Here is a 24,261-nt window from a genome sequence, read left to right as displayed (position 1 = left end):
CTTAGAACTTTGCTGGTCCTTAAATCTCCCAAAGAACAAAGATTGCTGTTGAAAACTTTTGTCAGCAAATGAAGGAGATTCAAACCCCCACTCCTAATGACACATTATTAAATAAGAAGCTCAAAGGGGCAAATATGTCTCCATGGCTAATGAAATAGATTTATGTGGGAAAATAATATTAGAGGCTTAAAAATAGGGATTAACTAGGTTACTGGCTAGTTATAACATTTAACTTATAGATGAGCAGAGCAAGACCATTTGCAGGGTTACTCCTCTTTGCATGCTTCACAGCCTCTTCAAACAGATTCAAAGTCTGATGAATCAGTTTCTTACAGGAACCCTATTTAAAATTGAGAGAAATAGTTACTGAAATCCAAATCCTAGGAGTAACTTTTAAGGGGAGCTGTATTCCATCACAGCTTTGATAAATGTTTTGATGGAATCCCTGTCAGGCCCATCTAGTCAATCCTCTTCCTTTTCTAGGGTCTGTCAAAAAATAAAAATAAAAAATGAAACACTGAGCCACTAACTTTGTGATGAGGCCTAAATGTCCCAGGACAGTGATAGTCAGTTCTCCTTGGTAGCACATAGGTCTTGAGCAAAAGGGTCTGAGGCCAAGCAGTTTGGTTTCATGTGAATAACACATTATTGTTTAACAAGATTTTCTTGGTGGTCACTTTTTTTGTTTGCTTCTTTATTAAAAAGAACAATGATTCTTTTTAGTTGCATTTCTTAGGTATTTTCCCCTTTGATCTTTTTTATCTGAACATATACAGACATGAACTGTCTACTGAAACTGGTAGTGTACAAGCCATTTAAATTAAACTACTAAACTTTTAGTTTTGGAAAGTCGGGTCTAAAACAATGAATAATATAGAAGTAAAACTAGCTTTCTATAGCTATCCCTTGTAAAATCCTTGAAATAGAAGCTTGAGATTCTGCCTAAATGAAAGACATTTCTCTCCCATGCCACACTGTTATGGCTGAGATCAGTGCGAAATGAGTAAATATTGCTCAGTTTGTCTATTAATATAATGGAAAGATGTTTTTTGCCTTTCTTAAAGGTGAACTAAAAGTAGTATTTTAAAAAGCAGATAATGAATTCTTTACTGTGGCAAAATAGCATTCCTAAAGAGGCATTCCTAAAGCATTCCTAAAGAAGGCTGCGTGGTCCCATAATTAGAGATAATAACTAGCAGCTGCACCATTTCTGGGTTCTCATTACTTCTGATTCACTCTTTGTGCAGTTTCCTTGAGTGTTAGCCCACTTATTAAGAGGGAGGAAAAAGTAACGAGAAGATCATACTGAAAACTAGAGGTTGTCACTGAAATTTCATATTCAAATGTGAATAAAATGTTCTAAATCCAGACTCGTCTACTGAACTGGCTTGAATTTTTGAGGGTTAGCACCCTTGGTTCCCACTGAACCTGACCGCCCAAAGCTCTGTACCCCAAACTCATTTAGGTGCAAGGATTTTTTTTGTATGCCTACCTCTAGTCAACCAGTTGAGAAAAGATTGGCCATGGAATACTACAAAGTATATAAATCATCACAAGCATAACCATCCGTAATGGTTGATGATAAAGAACTTTAATTTGTACGTGCAGTTTCATCAAAGTCTCCAAAGTGTCCTAAAAAATACCTGTACAGCATCTCTTGTTGGGTAGGTGCTATATTATACCCATGTACAGAACCCAAAATAGAGGGGCAAAGATGATTAGTAACTTGTCACACAATCAGCTAGTGGCAATTATAATGGCATTCAGGAGGCCTCAATCCAGTCACTAGTTATGTCATTTTGTTTTCTTAACCCAGTACTAAAGTGTCTAGTCATAACTGGCTTTTATACTGCAATATAAAATCTGGGCTATTCTCAAAAAGTAGTCATTGGTGTTTGTGGGCAACTTAAATAACTTCTCGTCAGAGAAACAAGGATGTAAATGGACATAAAATGAACTTAAGTTTCTTTCTCCTGTTTTTGAATTACTAGCTTGAACAGATGGAACTTGAAGTTCGAGAGATCCCACCCCAAAGCCGAGGAATGTACAGCAGCAGAATGAGGAGCTACAAACAAGAAATGGGAAAACTTGAAGCAGATTTTGTGAGTTTATTTAGATGTGATAAAAGATGGCATTTAAGAAGAAACTTACCTTAGTGTTACTGTGCAGCATGAAGTAACCACATTCTTCCATTTCCCTGACACACTCCAGGTGGGCAAGCTTTGGGGGTGGCGGTGGGGAGGGGGTAGAGAGTATCCTTAATTCATGCAAGGATGGAAAGAACTCTCATCTCCCTGTCCACAAATGCAAGAATATTTGTGCAGAATTCTTCTATGGGGAGGAACCTCACTAGCTACTTGCTAGTGTATAGTCCTAGCTAAACTGTGCAGACCCCTTGCTCCTACTTTCGTGTATACATACAGGCATGTACACACATTGCTTCTCTCTCTAGCCACGTTCTTCTAACCCGACTTCTTGGCAAGGATTGAGTAACAGACCATCGTTGTTCTACTGGGAGAAGTAACTTAATTTTACACTTAATTTTTAAACTTATGAGACTAGTATGAAGTACTTTATTATCCCTTATAAACTACACTTTTCAGATTAAATGAAATCACTGCATTACTCCCTATTCATGATTTATTTTCCTTTGTTTGGCTAGTCATTAGCTATTTTGCAAATTTGTTATCCTCTGTGAGTTTTAGGTACCAAATGCAAGCTAGCAAGGTTCTCCTGTCTGCTGCTTGTGTTACAGCTTGCAAGCCATTGGTCCTATTTGCTGGAAATAGTGAACAGATGTGTACACACACAATTGCTTCTGAAAGGGCTGGCTGAACACTTCAAAGCCATCTACTATTTCTTTCTGGATATAAATATTACGTGAGACTCAAGTTCATCTCCTCTGAAGTGAATTTTGTCCAAGAAAGATCATGATACTGTAAATATGTTTTTTTTTGTTAGTCTCAGAGGTGCCACAGAGGTGCCACAGGGCTACTCATTTTTAATGTGACACTATAGGGCACCCAGCTTAAAATTCCATAGTATCCTAAGGTTGGAGCACCAAGCTCCAACAGCATGCAATCTAGAGTTGGGGAGAATGAACTTCATTGTCTGTGTTGAGAACCCCCTACTTCCCTTTTGCCTTTTCCCTGTCATGCTCTTAACAGCTAACAGAAGGAAAATTGGCCTTACCATCTTCACAGGGAGAATTTGGAATTAGGTAAAGATGAGGGCACAGTGAGAAAGGACTATCCAATGAAATAATGAAACTGGGTTGCTTGGGGGAAGAGAAGGAATGAAAGCAGGGCCTGTAATAGAGCAACAGAAAATAAATGATGGTAGAGCATGGGTTGAGGATGAGGAAATGCAAACAGCGCAGGGAGAGAAAAGAAAATAGAACAGCTTGAAGTAACTGGAAAATAACAAGTAAGATATTTACTAGAAAAATGGAAGAAAAAAGGAAAGGCTGTAAAAGACAATGAAAACAGCAATAGTCATGATTAGAAGAAATTATGTTGAGAGCCGAACTGTTCAGTTCACTGTCATGCCACTGAGGCTAAGGTGACACAAGCATTCTAGTAAGCAAGGTGGCATTCTAATTCTTTTTTTAGAAGCTGATAGTTTGCACAAATTTTCACTTAAGCAGGTGAGATTATTTCAAATTTACTCTTTACCCAAAGGTGAAGTTTCTGGAAAGTGGTTAGGCTGTGCATTCCAGGCGGCAAGAGGGGGAAATAGGCTATACATTCTTTTAGCTTTTTTGATCTGCACTAAGGGCATAGTGACTGGGGGAAATTATTTGAAAAATTGCATTGAAATGAAAATGTCTTTTCAATGCTCTGATGAAAATCACCTTGACTGAGCTGTGATCTGTTGGTTGTAAGTGTAGTTCACAGCCTAATAAGAGTGTTAGATGACATTTGGAAAATGTGGTTGAAAGTACATGTCTTCTGAAAGAAGTTTTAATTGGGAATGCTGTTGGCAGTTCATGATCACCTTACAGACTCCTATTTTTTGAGGCTTGCTGCTCTTCCAGAAGTAAAATACACACATGAGCTGGCAGACTTAGACATGGTTCTTACGCAATCTGGATCCCATTTATGTTGGCTACTCCTGCTCTTCCTTACTGTGTGAAGGAAAGTGAAGTTGTAAGTAAGCATTTCTCAATCTAGAGCCTAGTATTTCATTTTGAGACTAAACACAGGGGCTTAGACAATTTTTGTCTTAAAAAAACCCAACAACAACCCAGAGATCTTTAAACCAAAGCACAGGTCTGCCTTAATCAATTCTCTTACCATGTTTTGAAATGTCATGATTATAGCTGTGGATAACTCTCTCTTGGCCACTTACCTATGTAATGTAAGTAGAAGGATGTGAAAGCTGATTTAAGACTAATACTGTCTCTTCAAAGTGAATTGCATAAAGCATCTGGATCAGCACTTCTCCTCCTCAAGCTTTAAAATGAATGACATATCTGGGACTGCAAGTTTAGTTTTATACACAGTGTAATGGAAAAAAAACTTTTCTACCAAGTTTTGTCTGCTTGACAGAATCTTGAAGACCTATTCAAGCAGTTATTGAAACCAACGTTTTGACAATATTCTTAACACTTGAGAGCAGCATGCATTAAGTCTGCAGAATGTTAGCTTCTTTATTTATAAAGGAGAGGGCATTTAGGTTGAGTGATGGCAGATATTATTTTCAGATGGAAAGACCACTTGCGTTTAGTTTGCTGGCCAGGGTGGTGAGTGACTATGTTGACTTGGAACTGAATGGTTTTCTTTTCTGTGTCATTGTCATATGGTCACTGGGCATCTCGATGATTCAGTGAAACTTGTATACATTCATAATACGTCACACTTACTAAGTCTTGAAGTATATGTTGAAACTATATGAATCTTTTAGCCTAGTGCAGTCATACGCTGAAGATGGCTCTAAAAATGGCCTTGCAGAGTTTTGTTTATTGTGCCTCAAGCTAATTTCCAGATCAAATATGAACAGGTCATAAATAGATGATTTTCTTAGCTCAACTTGAGCTTTCAGTTTCTAGCTGTTCTTTCCCACACATCATTGTTATAAAGATCATGCAGTCTGTACACATCTGTGCAGCTTTAAGTTCAGATTATGCTGCTTGCAATCCCCATGCAACTTCCTAGTTTTCAGTCTGGTTGCACAGGTGTAACTGATAGCTCTGTAACTGGAATATATGCTGCCCAAGAAGGAATAGTATCTAACTCTCTCCTGACTGTATTGTCTCTGCAGTACTAATGACATATAAAAGCAATAGATTGTTTGTATTATTATGGTAAGCAGATTCCATGGGACTCTGAAGAGATACAGGTAGCAGATGCAGATGGCACCATGTTCTATTAATCGCATCTCTCAGTGTATGAAATTCCAGCCATTGAGGATCTGATTTCCAATAACGTGATTTGGGTAGTACAGTACCTTATTCCCAGGGGATTCCATTAATTTTCAATAAGTTCCCTTTCTTGTTTAATAGGATACGGTTCATCACGAGTAAGGACATGAGAAGCTAGTCCATGAGAGGGCAACTACATTCAACTTTCCAACTAAAAATAGTCAGTGAACTTATACATAGCCCTTTTATGGGGCTGTGAGTAGCATAGGTAAACTTTAGGTTTTCATAGCTCTCTTAAAATAAATCCCAACTGAATATCAGCTAGGAGTGAGCCTTGAATCCAGACTCTTGTAATGCTAAAGGTAATGTAAAATAGAGTATCACACTGTGGCATGTGCTTGCAGTTTGTGTATGCCAGGGTAAGGGCTCTATCTTGTGGTCAAATGTGGAGTTGCATGCTGCTTATTCTTGCATTTCAGAAAATCTCTGAACTAAAGCTCTGGGACCATCTCAAAGGAACTCTCTCAACCTGAAATCCACTCACCAGGGCCGGTTTTAGGAAGTGTGGGGCCCAATTTGAACAATTACAACGGGGCCCCGCAGCAGTTTTGGTTGAGGGAACCCCCCCCCCCCACACACACACACACAAAACAAAACCGCACACAAAAGTTTCAAGTGGGGGCCAGAAATTTTTTTGGTTGAGGGGGAAACTCTCCCCCTGCCCCCCCCCTCCACACACACAAAATCCCCAGCTACCTCCCCTGCAAAGCCCCGCAGGTAGCTAACACCCCCACGGCACAGGGAGACCTTGTGCTCAACTCGCACTTCCTGCGGCGCAGGCAGCCTCTGCACTCCTCCGGGGCCAACGCCCCCTCCCACAGCACACCTGGCACACTTCCAGGCAGGGACAGCGGGTTTGTATAATTTTTGTTGGTGCCCCATTAGCCCCACCCCCTGACCCCCGTTAACCACATTCCCTGACCCCCATTAACCAGGCAACACGCTCAGGCAAGATGAACACATGACCAGAAGTAAAAGGTATCATTTCCCCACCAAATCCCCCTCATGCAACTACCCTGCAGTTGCATTAACCCAATGCAGTTGCAGCAGAGAGGCTGGGGGAAGTGTTCCCACTAAGGCTATGTCTACACTCAAGGCTTCTTGTGCACGTACAGCCGTTCTTGCGCAAGAACCCACAGAGTATCCACCCTACCCGCCTTCTCTTATGCAAGAGCATTTACAGTATGGCGTGGAAAGAAAAGGCATCTTATGCAAGAGCTGTGCTCTTTTCTAATAGGTGTAAGCTCTCTTGCGCAAGAGGGCAGTGTGGATGCTCGGCAGGGATTTCTTGAGCAAGAAAGCCCTATGGCTAAAATGGCCATTGGAGCTTTCTTGCGCAAGAGAGTGTCCACAATGCCATGGATGCTCTTGTGCAAAAGCACAGCTCACACATGGCAGTGTGGATGTGTTCTTGCACAAGACTTCTTGCATGAGAACCCTTGCACAATGTTCTTGTGCAAGAAGCTGCCAGTGTAGACCATGTAACTCGCTGCCCATGCTTCTGAGTTCAGGGCGTGGGGCCCGATTCCAGGGAATCGGGTGAATCAGCCTAAGGCCGGCCCTGCCACTCACAAGTGGCTTCAGTTACTATACCAACCTCTCAGGCTTTCTCACACTATAGTTTTACAATTGCATTGTTCAATGTTTTTTTTTTCTCTCTTGATGGTGCGTGAAGGACCTACCTGAACAGTGTCAAGAGGCTATCAAATGCTCAAAGTCTAAAAGTGTGTGTGTGGAGGGGGGAATTTTCTGTAATCTTTTGGTTATAGTGCTCTTAAATGCTAGTACATCAGAGAACAAAATAGGCCATGCTTAATTAAAAAAACCAAACACTTCTCTCTGTTTTAACCCTGATATTTTATAGAACCAGGTGGCACAGCTAATGGGATATTGAGCTTTCTTGATTGAATCAATCCTAAACTGGTGTTTACTAAAAGTTGTAATTCAGTATTAGCGCTAACTGAAAATTAGTATTAATTTATTAGTATTATTATAGAGCCTAGCAGTCCCAGTAGTTTTCTGTTATTAGGTGCTGTTGCAAACAAAACAAAGTGTCCAAAAGAGCATACAATCTGAGACAGGAGACAGCAAATACAGACAGGGGAGTACAAAGAAACTATGATATAATATTGGTCAGCATGATAGGTTGTAGGGATGTTAGTGGTTAACTGGTAGGGCCTGGAGAGGTGGTGGAGGGCACTCTTAGCCTATCCACTCGCCACTCCTTTTTAATCTGTTTTACATCCCTAATAGGTTGTGGCTCAGTTCCTAGTAGACAGATATCCATTTTAGAGAAGTGAATACCAGTTGACTGTTATTGAAAACTGGGGTTAATAGAGCTCTCTCAAACTGCCAGCATGACTTCCAAAGAACAGCAGACATAGGAACTACCGTTATGCTGTCAGGATAGGACTGAGACAAAACTGTAATGGAGGCACTTCAGACTAACTGCTAGTGTTGTATCTTTTCAGTAGCTAAATAGAGTAAGGCTGTGAGCTTTCATTTCAGCATTTTCCAAAGATTAACTTGATTTTCCCTCTACCCTAAATTGTCTGTGCGTATCATGAAGCTTCACAGGATAGCTGAGTTAGTCTGTACAGAATACATTTAAAAAACAACAAATGGTCTGGTAGCACTTTAAAGACTAAACAAACTTGTAGATGGTATCATGAGCTTTCATGAAAAACTCCAGTCATCTGAAGAAGTTGTCTGTGCCCACGAAATCTCATGATACTGTCTACATGTTTTGTTAGTCTATAAAGTGCTACCAGACCATTTGTTGTTTAAGTTTAGCATGAGCATATTATGTAATTTTTATTTTTTACTTATATTATGTGTTACCTTCACCCATGCATTTTACATTACCGATGGTATTAGTGTGGAGAATTTTCTCACTGGAATATACTGTCATCCTGCTTGCAGTGCCAAAGATGAACTAGCCACCCCAAACTTATTATGAATGTTGGCTCCTTGGTGAAATAAATATCGCAGGTCTACTCACTAAATGAAAGACCCAGTTCCCATTCAGCACCAAATAAGATGTAGAGCGACAAGATATCTCACCTGACCAAGAGGCACTGCAACTGGACGTTTAGTGGACATTTTCTATATAAGGAACATTTCTCTGTAGGAATATACATAGTTGTAAGTGCTCACAGTTCCAGAACTGAATGTTTATGTAAATAGTATCCCATCCCTATTTAAACAGATGAAGAGTGCACATAAACAAAGTTTTGTCTCGACCTATAACTAATTTTCCATTGTGCTCATATTCCGCTTGTGCATACCATCTTACATATTCAAAGCACTGTGGAAACATTTCAGTCTGTTTGTTTCTCATTTTTTATTGATGGTCACGATATAATAATAAAACATTTGTGCATGGTTGATTGTTCCCACAATACCTTTCATATGTATCTTGATTTAGGTTGTGAGGTCATCAGGACAGAGACTCCATTTGTATATTCCTGTAGAGTGCCTAGCCCAATGGGGCCATTACCCTGATGGAGTCTTCTGTACTGTATCGCAAATCTGAAGTACAGAAATGTTAGTACATGAAACCATCACTCCTTTAAAGTCTCATAGATATGGCTGAAATAAAAACCTACAATAGAACACACTTTGAATATCAAAAAAGGAAACTTACAAGCAAGTAATGAGAAAAAATCTTTGCATAGTTTATTTATCCACTATGCTACCTTCAAGTTATAATATAAAAACTTTGGACTAATTAAAATAAGTATTTTTGATGTTCTAGCAGTACTGTAGCATAGTTGCATTTCAGCCTGTAACTTGATTTTTTTTCAAACTTTTATAAGAGAAAGCTTTCCATTTGCGATTAATATTGCAAAAACAGCTACCATCAATAAGCTTAGGAAGCTGAGAATGCCTCTGCAGTAGCAATGTATGTTCAACAAGTGCCCCGGGGAAAAGAGCTGGTAATTCTATTTATAACAATTCTCTGTTAAAAAATCTCCTAAAGGAGTTATGTTGAGGTCACATGACTTGAGAAGGGTTGTGTCACATGGAGTTACTTTATTACTCAAGTCACATGGTACAAAACTATCATTTGAATCCAGAAAAGATTACCTGAACCATGGTAATAAGTACACCAGTCAGACCTCCAGTTATCACATACTTTTTTCATACTTCCTTCCCTTCTTCTAGTTTACACTTGTCTACCGATACTGGAATCCATACTACTATATGGGAAATAAAAGAACATTAGTGAAACAGATTTAGTTAGTGCCGGATTTATTCAAGTCTAAATCTCCTTCCACTTTTGGGTTTAATTAAAATATATTGGTTAACTCTTCTGCACCATGTTGTTTCTGCTACATCATGTTTTCAGTTTATTTGTAAAACAGCAAGGGAGTGTTTTCTCTTTACAAATTGAGTTGTGAGCAGATGTGTATAAAATGCAGTTGTGCTGCTGAATCTACTTTTTTTTAAAATTAAACGTAACCCCCATCTGCAATAGAAAATGGATTTATTGCAAACGAGTTGTTTGAAATGTCTGAAATCAGTTTCATCTTGCCCACACTAGTAATAGAGCTCTGAACCTGTACCAAAAGTAGTTTTATTGTTAGTATGGACACAACAAAGCTAACCTGAGAAATTTCAGACTCTTTCTTGAAAATGATATTCACCATTGTATGGTAACAAATAAACTATTTTGGGCCTTAGTTCAGAGTCATGTATAACATTAAAATGTCTGTACTGGCTTTGTTTGTTACTATGCAAAGGTCTTATTGCATGTCATCTATATTCAGTCATTGTCAAACATACTTTCATTGAGGAGAAGAGAAGTGTATTTACTCCCTTTACAGCTGGTGATGATTCTGAAATGAAACTGTTGACAAGTTTTTACTTAGAAAATGACTTAGACTAAAGGTGAAAGAAGGTTGTGGACTTGTGTCTGCCTTTGTGCATGTTGAGGTCCCTTGAATCACTCTGCTCTCGCACTGTATGTTCAACAAGGAGTTGTGTTGCTTGTTGGAGCTAAGGGCTGGGGTGGGATCAGCAGGGCACTGCCGTCCTCTACAGATTATTGGAGTTGTGTGGGGCCTTTCATCTTTCTGTACTCTTCATCTCACTCTTCTACCCAAAACATTTCACCTTACAGAGACACTCAGGAAAATTCAGGAACCTCATGAAATTTTTCCACACTTTTGTCCTCTGCAAATGGATTCCCATCCAATCTGTTATGTAAATTTTAATAACAGTGAATTGGATATAATGAAGTAGGATTGTTGAGAGAGGGGAAGGAGATACAAAAGATTACTCTAGTGTTGTCTAAGCCCCAAACTGAATTTCTAAAGGGAGCCTTAGCTCTATTGTGAGTTGGCTCAGTAACTTGGCTCCATAGCAAAGACCTAGCTACCTCTGAGGATCTAGAAAATTCACTCATCTCTGCTGCACCTTGAGAATATTTATGGAAAGAGGGTGTGAAAGAATGAGAGTAATAGAACAGCTGGGTGAAATTATTTCTCCATGAAATTGACCAATGATGATTTCCTCCTCTTTGAGAGAAGTGTGAAAAGAAGAGTTAATGTACTTAATTTATAATTAGCCTACGGGGTTATGATCATCTGAATTGAGATTCCTTAGAGACCAGTTCAATGAAACATCTAAAGTTATAAATCAAAAAATAAAAGCTATTGTTTACTAAGATTTCTTCTGTGCTTGATCAGTAAACTATGTCCAGTAATATGATATTATTGAATGATTCTGTATGGTTTTGAATAGCCTTATTAAGAAGTCTTCACCATGCCAACATGTAGGTAACTTGTTCTGGAAAAAACATCACTCGTAGCTTCATTTTCCATGCCATTATAATTGTTTAGCCTTGGAAAGTGTCAACAATCGTAAGGCCAGTGTAGTGATGTGATAATGAGTTTAATAAATTCCCACTCCTCAGTAACTGGACAGAGACCCACTTATTTCAAATAAGTCTACCATCTGTTAGTGACTGAAAGATCCTGTTGACTTATTTTGAATTTGAACTAGTGATCTAGAGAGGATTAGATCCCACTGCAGCTGCTTTGTCTCCTGAAACATCCTTTGCATCCCAGTTTTCTTTCACCGCACCCACAAAAGCAGGTACTGCATTTTAGAGGAGGCCTAAAATCACTCAGTTCTTAGCATAGATTCCCTTGCAATGGATAACTTATGTCATTTAGTGGAAAATCAGTTATTGTAATTTGGATTTTGGACTCTTGTGTGGAAGCAGTGTTGATTTGTCGCCTCTAAGTCTGCTTTCTTACTCCGTGAATAAAGATGCCTGGATGTTGGCAATGACCAGACTTTCCTTTTCACCTTTCTTCGTTTTGTTTTTCCATCTGTACACAACAGTATGTGGTTTTTATATCTTCCTTTGCTCAGCAAAGCTTCAGATCTTTTGCTTGCTCTTGTTGTTCATTCACATTGGCAAAAACAGCATCCAGTTTAATTAAATATATTTCTCGCCACCCACAAAGGTAACTTCATATTGAGGAAGTGTGATTCTGGTAAAGCAATGTGACTATAAAACTGACATCATGGCTTTAATATTTTATTCTCTCTCAGTGATTCCTTATCTTAGTCAAATGATCCTTTTCTACCTGCCATCTCCAAAAAGAATCAAGTTGTTTTCTTTCTGCCTCTGATATCATCACCAGTAATAAAGATTCTACGGTGTGAATGTAGCTGTCAGTTTTGTTGATACATGAGGCAAAACAGAATCTAGTTCACTCTCCCATAGTCACACGGTCTCCCTGGTACTAATACAAGTAGAAACTTTTATTTTTGTTACTAAAATGAGAGCATATGACTTAAGGAAATGCCAGTAACTGGCAAACTGAGTCAGAAATACCATTTTTCCTATGGTCACTTTTCTGATTATATTCGCAATGTTTAGAATTCCTGAAAGGTTATCTCATATGTGTTTGGCTACAGAATAAGGAGACACATGAGCTGCTGATATAGCCCCTACAGAGCAGACAATGTTTTGACATGTTTGAGATTAATTATAGAGCTTTTTAAACTTCTCTTTTAGTTTTGTTCGGGGACCGACACTAGATGGCACTGTTTGTTTGCAAAGCAAGTCTTTTTTTGCCTCCTTTTCTTTTTCTTGTTTGGTAGTAACTGAAATTACTGTTTCATGAATAAAATATTTCTGGTGGGATTTGCATTTCTATATTGGCTGAAGATACTGTGTTGTATGTTTTATTAACCAGCCCAGTGCAACTGTCAGCCTATTAAAGAGATCCAATGGACCCTGTTTAGCTAAATAAACTAAATAAATCCAATTCGTCAAATTGTGTTTCTGGCTGTTTATTTTCCATTCTTTGATGTACAGTTTATTTTAAGTTAAAGTCACGTAGGTTTAAAAATTAATGGGGAAAATAGAATTTAGTGTTTGGAACATGGCGTGACTAATTGATATGGTCAAAAATAGCTTTGCTTTTAAGCAGAAGTTGCTCTTTTGCAAATGGTGAACTTTTTATTGGTGACTGATTAACTGTCCCATGGCAAAAATTGTTTTGATAAATAAAGTGTTTTATGTCTTGTTAAAGTCTATGTGACTTTCATTAAACAAAACTTTAAATATGGGAATAATTTTTTAAGTAATTATCATTTTATGGTAAAATGTGTGTGGGATTATTACTGATATACTTCCCATCATATTTTAAGGACATGCTTTGTCTGTTACTGAAATAACTGTTGCATGATAGTAGTCATTTTATAAAGTAAATACTGACACTACAAAATGCTGTTGAGAGAGTTCTTTGTATTATATGTTCTGATAGTAGTGCTACTGCTACTGAGTATTGAAAATCTTTGTTCATTGTACTCTGCTATTTCAGAGCTGTTTTACTTGTTTTAAAGGCAGTAATTTGTTGTAGATATTCATAAGGTTGAACTATTTATTTGTGCCAATAAGCTGTTAGCGTATGGAGAATTATTCTATGAAACTTGTTTAAATATTGTTAAAAAGTAAATGTATTTCCTGTATTGCTAGCATAAGAAGGGGATAAATGATGGTGAATGCAAGCTATTTTCCTCTCTGATGTCAAGAATAATTTTTGACATGTTGAGTATTAACGTTTGTAGGTTTTCTCGGAAACTGAAGTTTCATGGTACATTTATTGCATAGTTTTCTTTCTGTCTTGCAGTGTTATCAAAAATGGAACACTGGGTTTTAATGCAACAAAAAACACATTTTAGTCAAGTTTTTTTAAAATTTTTCTTGTAAGTCCATGATATAATGGAGTAAAAGCCTTAGGTAGGAGCTAAAGTATATACCTCAACTCTGTGTGTGTGTGTGTGTGTGTGTGTGTGTGTGTGTGTGTGTGTGTGTGTGTGTGTGTGTGTTATGGTTTGTCAACAGAAATCATGTGATCAGTAAATTCTGCTCTCTTTTTTTTCATTACTGGAATGGTGTCAAACCTGCTGTTTACTTTAAGGTGAAATTTTACAGATATTTCTGGAAATGCTATCAATATTGAGTAAAATACTTTTTTTTGTACAGATGAATTCTTGAAATAAGTTTGAGTCAAATGAAATTCTAAGTCATTGTTTAGTTACTAAAACATACAAGTGTCAACTTTTCACCCCTTTGATGTAGTCAGCTCATTATATATACAGCACTGATATGCCATAAATGGCACAGAAATAAAGGGAACTTCCTCTTTTATTTCGGTTATATAATGTAGGAGAATGAGATAATGTTCACAATACCTTTGAAATGGACACGTGTTTTTATTCATACAGGAATATGTCCTTGTTTTTTAAGAACAAGGTTGGTTTGGGCAAGTTTGGACTCATGTCTTTCCTATGGCTTTTTCCTGAATATTTTTTTTTCTGGACCTCACAGGGATTTAATACCTCTACTCCTCATTAGCAACTGAGCATGTAGTTTCTTTCACTATAGATCAGAGTCCCACTGTTCTAGATGCTGTATGCAAACATGCATCAGAATTATGTTCCTGACCATATGGAACTTATGGTCTTAAGTTTACTTGCATGGGCACAGAATTGGAGAATTAATGGCTTCAGGAGATTCAGTATCAAAAATAGCTATTCTGTGCATTATACTTTCTGGGAAACTTAAGTTTTGTGTAGGTCAATAACAGAGCAAGAGACGGGGGGCCTCTTTAATCCTTAAATTCCAATTTGTGTTTGGTATCAGGGTGGCCATGCTGTGAAAACTGGGTGCATTCATGAGGAGAGACTGAGGGATTTGGGTTTGTTTAGTCTGCAAGACTGAAGAGCGAGGGGGGATTTGATAGCAGCCTTCGACTTCATGAAGAGAGGTTCCAAAGAAGATGGAGAAAGGCTGTTTACAGTAGTGATCGATGGCAGAATAAGGAGCAATGGTTTCAAGTTACAGTGGGAGAGGACTAGGTTGGATATTCAGAAACTATTTCACTAGGAGGGTGGTTAAGTACTGGAATGGGTTACCTAGGGAGGTGGTGGAATTTCCATCCCTAGAGATTTTTTAAGTCTTGGCTTGACAAAGCCCTGGTTGGGTTGATTTAGTTGGGATTGTTCCTGCTTTGGCCTGGGAACTGGACTTGATGACCTCCTAAGGCAGAAGTTTAAAAGTAGACTTTAAACAGGAGTATGTCCTTTTTCCACTGCAGACTAACCATTCAAATCCAGACAGAGTTGACTGAGTATGAATGCTATTGCCATGTGATGATTATTTGTGCCTGATGTGAAATGAAGTTGGTGGCTTCATTCCACTTCCCAGTGGGCAGGTGTTTGGACCACACATGTGCCACAGTTGGCAAACTTGTCCTCTGTTATGGACTGGGATGTAGGCTGTCTGGTCTAGCAGTCAGAGCAAGAGTTGTATCTAGTGGGTAGAGCAGGTGTTCGGAATGATCAGCACCAGAATCAGCTGCCAATTACCAGAACCAAGGGTCAAGCCGGAGTCAGGATCAGAAGTCAAAGGCCACAGTTGGAATCAGGACTAGTAACTGATGATTGGAATTAAGGCATAAAGGAAGGTTGGGGAACCTACGGTTATCCCCCCCACGCTTGCCTGGATCTGGCCCCTAAGGCTCGGGGTGGGGGAAGCCAGCATTGTGAAGCCCACACTGGCACTCCACCCGCTTTGCTGCCCCAGCATAGGGCTGGAGCGCACACAGTCTAATAAGTTGGGCTTCATTAGGTTTTGGTGTGCGAGGGCAATGTGAGGAGTGTCTTCTCTGTTCTCATGTGGAGGTCACATCAATGAGGGTTTGGGGTTTTTTGTTTTCTTGTTTCTCACTTTTGTACGGTCCTGACTGATATTTTGGGGGGGGGGGGGGGGGGTCAGTGGCATCTGAGCCAAAAAAGATTCCTCATCCCCGGCATAAGGGCAAGAGCTTGAGGAGAGGAAATCAGCATGAGCATGGTGGAATCAGAGCTGAAGGTAAGGGATGAGGCAGGAGCAGAGCAGGAATCGGAAACAGCTGGATGCAGGAGACAGGCATGAGCAAGATGTAACTTCACTGTCACAGGAAATCCTCGTGTTGCTCAAACGTCCTGTGCCACCTCCTGACTTAAGAAGCATAGTTGGATCAATTGGTGGAGCTCGCTGTTCCTCCAATCAGGACTCCTGTGGTGGAACTTGGGCTGAGGCTATAGTCTTTCTGAGCCCACCAGGTTTTAGCAGACATTGGGTGGAGGCTGGGATACAGCAGTCACACAGGAATGCGTAGGCCTGGGTTCAAGACGTAGTACACCACACTCTGCCACAGTAATTTGACCAAGTAGGATACCGCATTGCTCACTCCCCACAGTAGTGGTCTCTTTTAATGGGCTGGAAATACATTAGCTAGGCTGGAGATGAAAAGTCTATTCAGCTGTCCATGCTATATGAATAGCCCAATACAAAGCCTGGTGAAGTCAAAGGAGACACATTCCTATTGTGTTCAGATGAACATTCATCAGACCCTAAATAAATAGAAGATGTCAGTATCTAAAGTGGTCCATTTAGCACCTTCCACACACATCAATTCACATGCACAAACCTTTGTTGCAAGTTTAAATCCAGTATCTAGGTGACCTTCAACAGCTACCTAGGCTATATAACCAGAAAATACTAAAACCATTGGAATTTGATTCTGGAAAATGGTTTTATATCGTTTTATTTTATATTATGCATTAACAGTAGGAATTTCACTAATGTTTGAGGTGATGTCTACACTGCAACGCTCTTTCATGATACCGGAGTACCCCAAAATAGCTATCCTGCTTCTTCACAGCAAGCCTGTTATTTTGAAATAGAACAGGCTAGCTATTCCAATGTCCCTGTAAACCTCATTCCACAGTGAATAAGGGACGTTTTGGGGTAGCGGGTTATTTTGAAATTTGGCGCTGTGTAGACCACATCAAATTACAAAATAAGCTATTTTGAAATAAGATACGCAATTCGCATGGCTCAAATTGCATACCTTATTTTGAGCGATGGTGCAGTGCACCCTCACCGAGCAACTTTTTTAAAATAAAGCAAATCACTTAACACATCAGAAGCTATAGTCTTGCACATGTACTGACATTTTGAGTATAAGCTTTGTGGCGCAGAAACCATCTTTTTGTTCTCAGTATTTATACAGCACCTAGCTGGTGCAAATATAGGGTTTCAAATTCCACAGGTTTCTTGGTTTTTTTCTTCTTCTATGGTAACTGTAGATTAGTTGTATTGTTGTGGGTAGCAGTATATTTAAACTATTATTTAAATTACCTGGGGCTGTGCAGTTTTGCTGGCATCCCCCAAAAGAGTAAAATTATATTTTTTTCTTAGGGTTAATGATTGGTTAGGGTAGAAAATGTGTCAGCAATTGTATCTCTAATTATTTATGCAACGGTGCTAGTGAATTTACTCTTTAGGGAAATTCAGTGGATTCTGAAGGTTTTTACGTTTTTTATTTATAGATCTAGACATAAATGAAACCTCGCAAATAAAGAGAATTAATTGCGTCCCACTTCCAGTGTACGTGATAGAGAAAGGTCAAGGTTAAATCAGGAATAGCTAACCATGACTATTTTTCTAGGCTAGATAGATCCTGAGTCCCTTATGTCTTCTCCTCAGCCTTATGCCTTTATCATGCTGTTCTTTTTGCGCCTTCACCTCAGCCCAGGACATTTGGGCTCCACCTCTCTTCCAGTAAATACTGGAAGCAGTACAGACTTGTTCATAAGGGTCTGGTGGCTTAGAACAGTGTTTCTCAACTACTAGTGATAGAAATGTAGCCGTGTTAGTCTGGGGTAGCTGAAGCAAAATGCAGGACAATGTAGCACTTTAAAGACTAAAAGGATGGTTTATTAGATGATGAGCTTTCGTGGGCCAGACCCACTTCCTCAGATCAAATAGTGGAAGCAAATAATCACAACCATATATACCAAAGGATACAATTAAAAAAAATGAACACATATGAAAAGGACAAATCACATTTCAGAACAGGAGGGGGATGCAAGGGGGGGGGGGGGGGAAAGGAAGGAAGGTAAGTGTCTGTGAATTGATGATATTAGAGGTGGGGAGAGTGGGATGTTTGTGAGCTAATGGTATTAGAGGTGATAATTGGGGAAGCTATCTTGGTAATGGGTAAGATAGTTTGAGTGTTTGTTCATTCCTTCTCGGAGAGTGTCGAATTTTAACATGAATGACAGTTCAGAGGATTCCCTTTCAAGTGCAGATGTAAAAGGTCTTTGTAGCAGAATGCAGGTGGTCAAGTCATTGAGAGAGTGTCCTTTCTGGTTAAAATGGCAAGAAACTGAGATGTTATATTTCTGGATGCGCAGGAATATGTGTTCTTGATCTTATAACTCACTTGGTTAGGTCCAATAATGGTATCAGCAGAATGAATATGTGGACAAAGCTGGCAATGGGGTTTGTTGCAAGGGAAGGTACCAGGGTTGGTATTAGTGTGGTATGTCCTGTGGTTGTTGGTAAGAATCATCTTGAGGTTAGGTGGTTGTCTAATGCTGATACCATTATTGGACCTAACCAAGTGAGTTATAAGATCAAGAACACATATTCCTGCGCATCCAGAAATATAATTTATGCTATCATGTGCCGAAAGTGTCCGTCTGCTATGTACATTGGACAAACATCTCAGACACTTCGCCAAAGGATTAATGCCCACAAAACAGATATCAGACAAGATCACAAAGAAAAAACAGTTTCTTGCCATTTTAACCAGAAAGGACACTCTCTCAATGACTTAACCACCTGCATTCTGCTACAAAGACCTTTTACATCTGCACTTGAAAGGGAATCCTCTGAACTGTCATTCATGTTAAAATTCGACACTCTCCGGGAAGGAATGAACAAACACTCAAACTATCTTACCCATTACCAAGATAGCTTCCCCAATTATCACCTCTAATACCATTAGCTCACAAATATCCCACTCTCCCCACCTCTAATATCATCAATTCACAGACACTTACCTTCCTTCCTTCCCCTCTCCCCGGCATCCCCCTCCTGTTCTGAAATGTGATTTGTCCTTTTCATATGTGTTCATTTTTTTTTTAATTGTATCCTTTGGTATATATGGTTGTGACTATTTTCTTCCACTATTTGATCTGAGGAAGTGGGTCTGGCCCACGAAAGCTCATCATCTAATAAACCATCTTGTTAGTCTTTAAAGTGCTACATTGTCTCAACCAGTAGTACAAGTACCCTTAGGGGTACTTCAGAAGTCTGGAGGGGTATGTCAACACAACTGAAATTTGGAGAAAACTGATTTTTTGTGTTAAGTTTTTCAGCGCTTTATTATTTTTGTACTTTTTACACCCAAAAATTTCATTGCCTGCCCAGCTATGATTAGTTTTTTAAACAAATGTGTTGCCATGGTAGAAATAAATTTTGTGTGTCTGAAAACTGTACGTACTGGGGGTACTTATATATTTTTTAAAGGGGTACTTTATAAAAAAAAAGTTGAGAAATGCTGACTTAGAACTACCATTTCCATAGATACTCAGCCTTTATTCGACTCATACTTTAAATAGATATTTTTAAGGCAGCAATAAGCACAATCTCTTTCCATTCCACTTCCCCCTTTTTTCTTCGTTTTCAAATGTTAGAACTCCATGAATAAGGCCAGCCTTGAATTGCTTTTCTGTTAGGTTCACCTCTTCTCCCATTATGGTGAAACAAGCCAAATGGAGAAAACAAAACGCCAAGAAGTGCTCCTTCAGCATGGAGACTTTCCAGGAGCCACAGACATCATGATCTATCCTTGCTACTTCCAGCCTGCAGTGCCTTGGGGATTATAGTCTTGATGTTTTCTTAGGCTATGTCTACACTGCAGCACTATTTTGAGATACTGGAGTATCCCAAAATAGCTATCCTGCATCTAAACAGCAAGCCCATTATTTCAAAATATAATGGGCTTGCTATTCTGACGTCCCTGTAAACCTCATTCCACGAGTAATATGGGATGTTTCAGAATAGCAGGTTATTTCAAAATTAAATATGCTATTTTGAAATTGACTTGAAATAAGCTATGCAATTTGCGTAGCTTGAATTGCGCAGCTTATTTCCAACTATGGGTTCAGTGTAGGTGCATCTTTAGGGCTTTCTGATCTCTGCCCCCGCCCCCGGCTCATGCTCTTCAGAAAACAGCTCCATAAACGTGGGTCAGCCTTTCTCAGCTCAGCCAGCAAAACTATCTTCACTGATTTCACATAAGAGAAATAAAAAAATTCCTGCCATGTCTCAATTGACCTGGAAAAGGGAAAGCTCTAAGAGCACATCTTCTATTCTTAAATGGGTAAGTAAGTAATTTTTGTCAGGGAGATTTGGGCTCCATTTGAGAGGCTCCTCTCTACTTCCTCTTTCTTTTTGTTTTAAATGTGGCATGCTATGGCTTTAGGGCCACCTTTCTCCTTGCCTTCTTCCATGGGAATATGAAAAAGAAGCCATTTTGTGGGTTGGCCATTTTCCCCACCAAAAAGCACAGAAAAATATCTCAAAAGCACTCCAGAAACTCTTTCCTCCCACCCCTCAAAGCTTTATCCCTAAAGGAGAATGACTCCTGCCTTTAGCTTGCAATACACTGCCACAGAAACAGGTCAGATTCTCTCTCTAATATGTTTCAAAGCCTCAGTTTCAGCCAGAAAAAGATAAAAAAATAAGCCTTAGCATGTTCAGTACTGCTAACAGCAAGTATTCAAATATCCTTAATCCAGCCCAGTCAAAATCTTGCTGTTGGCTATTTTGTAATACTTTTAGGTTCTCTTTTATTTTTCATCAGTATTTGAACTTTTAGAAGTTGTGTGTTTGAGCTTTGTTCTGCAACCATGAGGGCTAGAGAAATTCTTCTTTAAGAAAAACACCACATTTCAGGAATAGTAACAATAAAATCACAAGAGCTGCCAAATCTATGGCAGAAATATCTATTGTCTATTATATGCCATTTTTCCTTATATCAGAAACTAGATTTTTGGGGAAAAGGTCTCCTTTTGGTTAACTAACTCTGTGGAGAACTTCTTAGCATGAGGAGGAGTGGTAGCAGATGATACAGGGAGAAAGGGTCTCAAGTTGCAGTGGGGCAGGTCTAGGTTGGATATTCAGAAAAAACTGTTTCACTAGGAGGGTGGAGAAGCACTGAAACGGATAACCGACAAGCTGGTAGGATCTCCAGCCTTCTAGGTTTTTAAGGCCCAGCTTGACAAAGCCCTGGCTGGAATGATTTAGTCGGTTGGTCCTGCTTCAAGTAGAGGGTTGGACTACAAGACATCATGAGATCTCTTCTAGCCTAACCTTCTATGCTTCTATGATCTTACTGTGTGGAATATATAGATTAGTGGTGCGCAAATAATTCTCCAGATTCTACCATGACAGTAATTTAGGTTTGCCACTAGTTACCTGGTTAGTGGCAAACCATTTTTGTTAGAGCTGTGTTTTTAGCAAACCAGTTTGTATCTTTCTCTTGGATGTTAGGGTTTATTCCACGTTTTTATCATTTCACTTTTTAGAAATCTGAATCATGACTCTGTGTATGTGTGCACACAGCTGCATTGTTCATATATGCAAACACCCTTATAAACAAGGCTTTATTGTCCCATCCCTCTTTTGATAAACAACCACGTCTGATGTTCTGCTTCTGCAAATAGAGGGGATCTGGGTTGGGAAGGTGTGCCTGAGCGAGGAGGGGCAAGAAGCAGGAAGTAGTGTTAGAATAGTGCTAGTTTTGCCATGCTATTGTAAGGAGTATGAGGGAGTGCAGATGGCCTTGACCTCTGAAGACCTCCCAGAATCCTTAGGCGAAGAGATTTGAACTCCTTCCGTGCCAGTTCTGCAGTGGATGGGAGTCCACACCTGATCTGCTGCTGTAGTCACTTGCTAATGAGTTTCTGCTTCCTTGGGACCCTCCATTTTCTGGTCCCACAATTCAGGAGTAAAATGTTTTGCTTGTGTTCTAGGCCTTTGTTTAAAACCAATCTACTTTGGATTTCCAGATCTCTTGTATTTTAAACAGAAAAAAGGTTTTGTTGTTTTAATTGTTATATCAGAAAAAATCATTTGAGAGCTGTCCTTATTATTTTGAGTTTTAGGTTTATTTTTGTGGTCTGCTCATAGCAACTAGATACTTTACCAAAGAAAATCAGTGTTCAGACACTTACCAGATTGTTCTGATGCTGACTGTTTTAAGTTGGAGACTGTGACCGCTTAAATGCGGATCAAATATTTCTAGATAGTTATACTTACAAGTCGCCAAAATTCTTTATTTTTTAACTTTGTTTAATTTTTCAGTTTCTTGACTAGGGTGGATAAGAAAACAAAAATAGATGGGGAGGTGGGTTGTATGTCAAGTTTTTCTTCCTTTTCTCACTTGTAATTTGAACAGCGCAGAAGAATCAGGTTTCCCACATTTCTGGTGTACTTCAGAAGTCTTCATATCTAACCTATGATCCTATGTGGCCAACCAGTATTAGTGGCTGATACTGTTACTATCTGTTTAGTTATGCATTGATTGATCCCACTGTTCTAATTTTAATGCAAAACCTAATGGAACAAGTAAAATTTTCTTTTTTCTTACATGGTAAAAACAAACCACATTCTCTTTTTGGTGGTAACTTCAGCAAACCTAGTGAATTCTGACAACTCAGTTCCTCTATTTTGCTATAAATTTGTATTTGATACCTTTGATTGCTTCAAAATATTTTGGTTTGTAGTGGCTCTGACTGAGTTAGATTCGGTAGTAATTCTCTGGTAGTAATTCTCTTCTCTATATAGCCAATTTTATTGAAGTAACAACATTTTTTTGACTACAGAATATATTTACAAACTGGGTCGTCCTAATACCAGCCTCCTCATTCAATTTCCCCTTTGAATGGATTTATTTTTCTTGCCTTTGAATTGTCTCCAGAGGTTTGCTATGTAGAGTAAAACTCCAATAGTCCGACATCCAATTGTATGGCACGCTTGATAGTCTGGCATCGAAATGGCAAGAGCCTAGTGAGTGAGCTTCGGCAAAAAATAAGTCACAAGGCAACAGCAGCAGCAGCTGAACCGAGCAAAAAGGGTAAAAAAGTGTTTAAAAAAAACCCCGAAAACATCACAGTATACTGTATACAGTATGTACAATAAAAAGGGTTAAGAACACTTTATATACAGTATATAATGTATACAGTATATCTATAACCATCTTATAGTACCTCCTGATAGGCCGGCATGTCCGATAATCCGGCACCACCTAGGTCCCAAAGGTTCCAGATTATCGGAAGTCTACTGTATTTCAAAATCTGGTTAAAAGTGTTAAAACGGATAGGTTAAGGAATTGATTCTTGCTTTGGGTATACTTGGGTGTGTATTTATAGAGTTGCAGTACCACAACTAGAAGGATTTTAAGTGCCACAGGGCTGTGTAAGAAGAATACGTATTTTTTTGTCACTCGAATTCAGTCTCGCAGCCCTCTATTACGTAACCCTGCAGTATCTGGACACAAGCAAGAGTAGGCTGTCTATCTGACATCACAAACAAAGAGCTGAACATACAGTAGCAAAACCTCTGTGAACTGAAATGCACCCGACACCTGTCACGTAACAGGGCAGGAAGAAATGTGTGTTCCACTGTCCAGTTGCAAAGCTGTACTCAGGCTGCAATGAATATCAGATTTAAACCAATATGCTCATTTAATGTGTCCCAGATTATTATGGAAATAAAACCTTGTGTGTTTAAATATAAAAGAACTACTTATGTGATCTCTGTATTTTAAAAACCAGCCAACGGTAACTATAAAGCGTTAAGAATTTTAGAGGATGTCTCTAGACCTCTCCGTTGGACAGATCTCTTAGGAAATAGCCAGGCGAAGAAAAACATACGACACACTTATTGACAGACAAGAGCCAATAAATCCAATTGGATTCAGGTAGCTGAGAAACATTTTAATAACTTTTTGACATTTTCCTGTAGTCTTTATTTACCTTATCAATAGTTGTGGTGACATATGATTGTCAACTTTTTATATTAAACCTTACTAATAAATTAAACATGTTGTGCTTATACTTGATGAAAGCTGACGTTTTGGAAAGGTGTTAAAATATACTGACAGGTCTTGTTCATAAGCTCCTTTGGTATAAATATGTAGATGACATCTTTAGATATTGTTTGTACATAGGCTGATAGGCAGGAAGTGTTGACAACGTAACAAATGCAAATGTCAACCCCACAATTTAACCTTTCTGTGTAGGAAAAGATGTTAGTTTTAAGTTACATGTATCTTTTAACTTTATTTTCAAAGTTTTTTTTTTTTGAATCTGTTATCATTGCTGTTTCATGTGCCACTGAAAGTAGCAGTGCAATAAGAAAGATTTGCACTTAAGAGCTTTTCTCTGTGGTGTTTCTACTTAAATGA

The 24,261-nt window shown here is 38.9% G+C and overlaps 1 protein-coding gene across 6 annotated transcripts in view; it reads left to right on the top strand.

Moving 5' to 3' along the window:
• VTI1A (vesicle transport through interaction with t-SNAREs 1A) overlaps nucleotides 1-24,261 on the top strand; it is a 444,836-nt gene that overhangs the window by 21,253 nt on the left and 399,322 nt on the right. For all 6 annotated transcript variants that reach the window (XM_075935463.1, XM_075935464.1, XM_075935465.1 and 3 more), the window contains exon 3: nucleotides 1,992-2,102. In XM_075935463.1, the coding sequence (XP_075791578.1) occupies nucleotides 1,992-2,102 (111 nt within the window). The remainder of the gene's footprint in view (nucleotides 1-1,991; nucleotides 2,103-24,261) is intronic.

Source organism: Pelodiscus sinensis, chromosome 8, assembly GCF_049634645.1.
Source record: "Pelodiscus sinensis isolate JC-2024 chromosome 8, ASM4963464v1, whole genome shotgun sequence".
Classification (NCBI taxonomy): domain Eukaryota; kingdom Metazoa; phylum Chordata; order Testudines; family Trionychidae; genus Pelodiscus; species Pelodiscus sinensis.
This window is presented reverse-complemented; position numbering and strand designations above follow the sequence as displayed.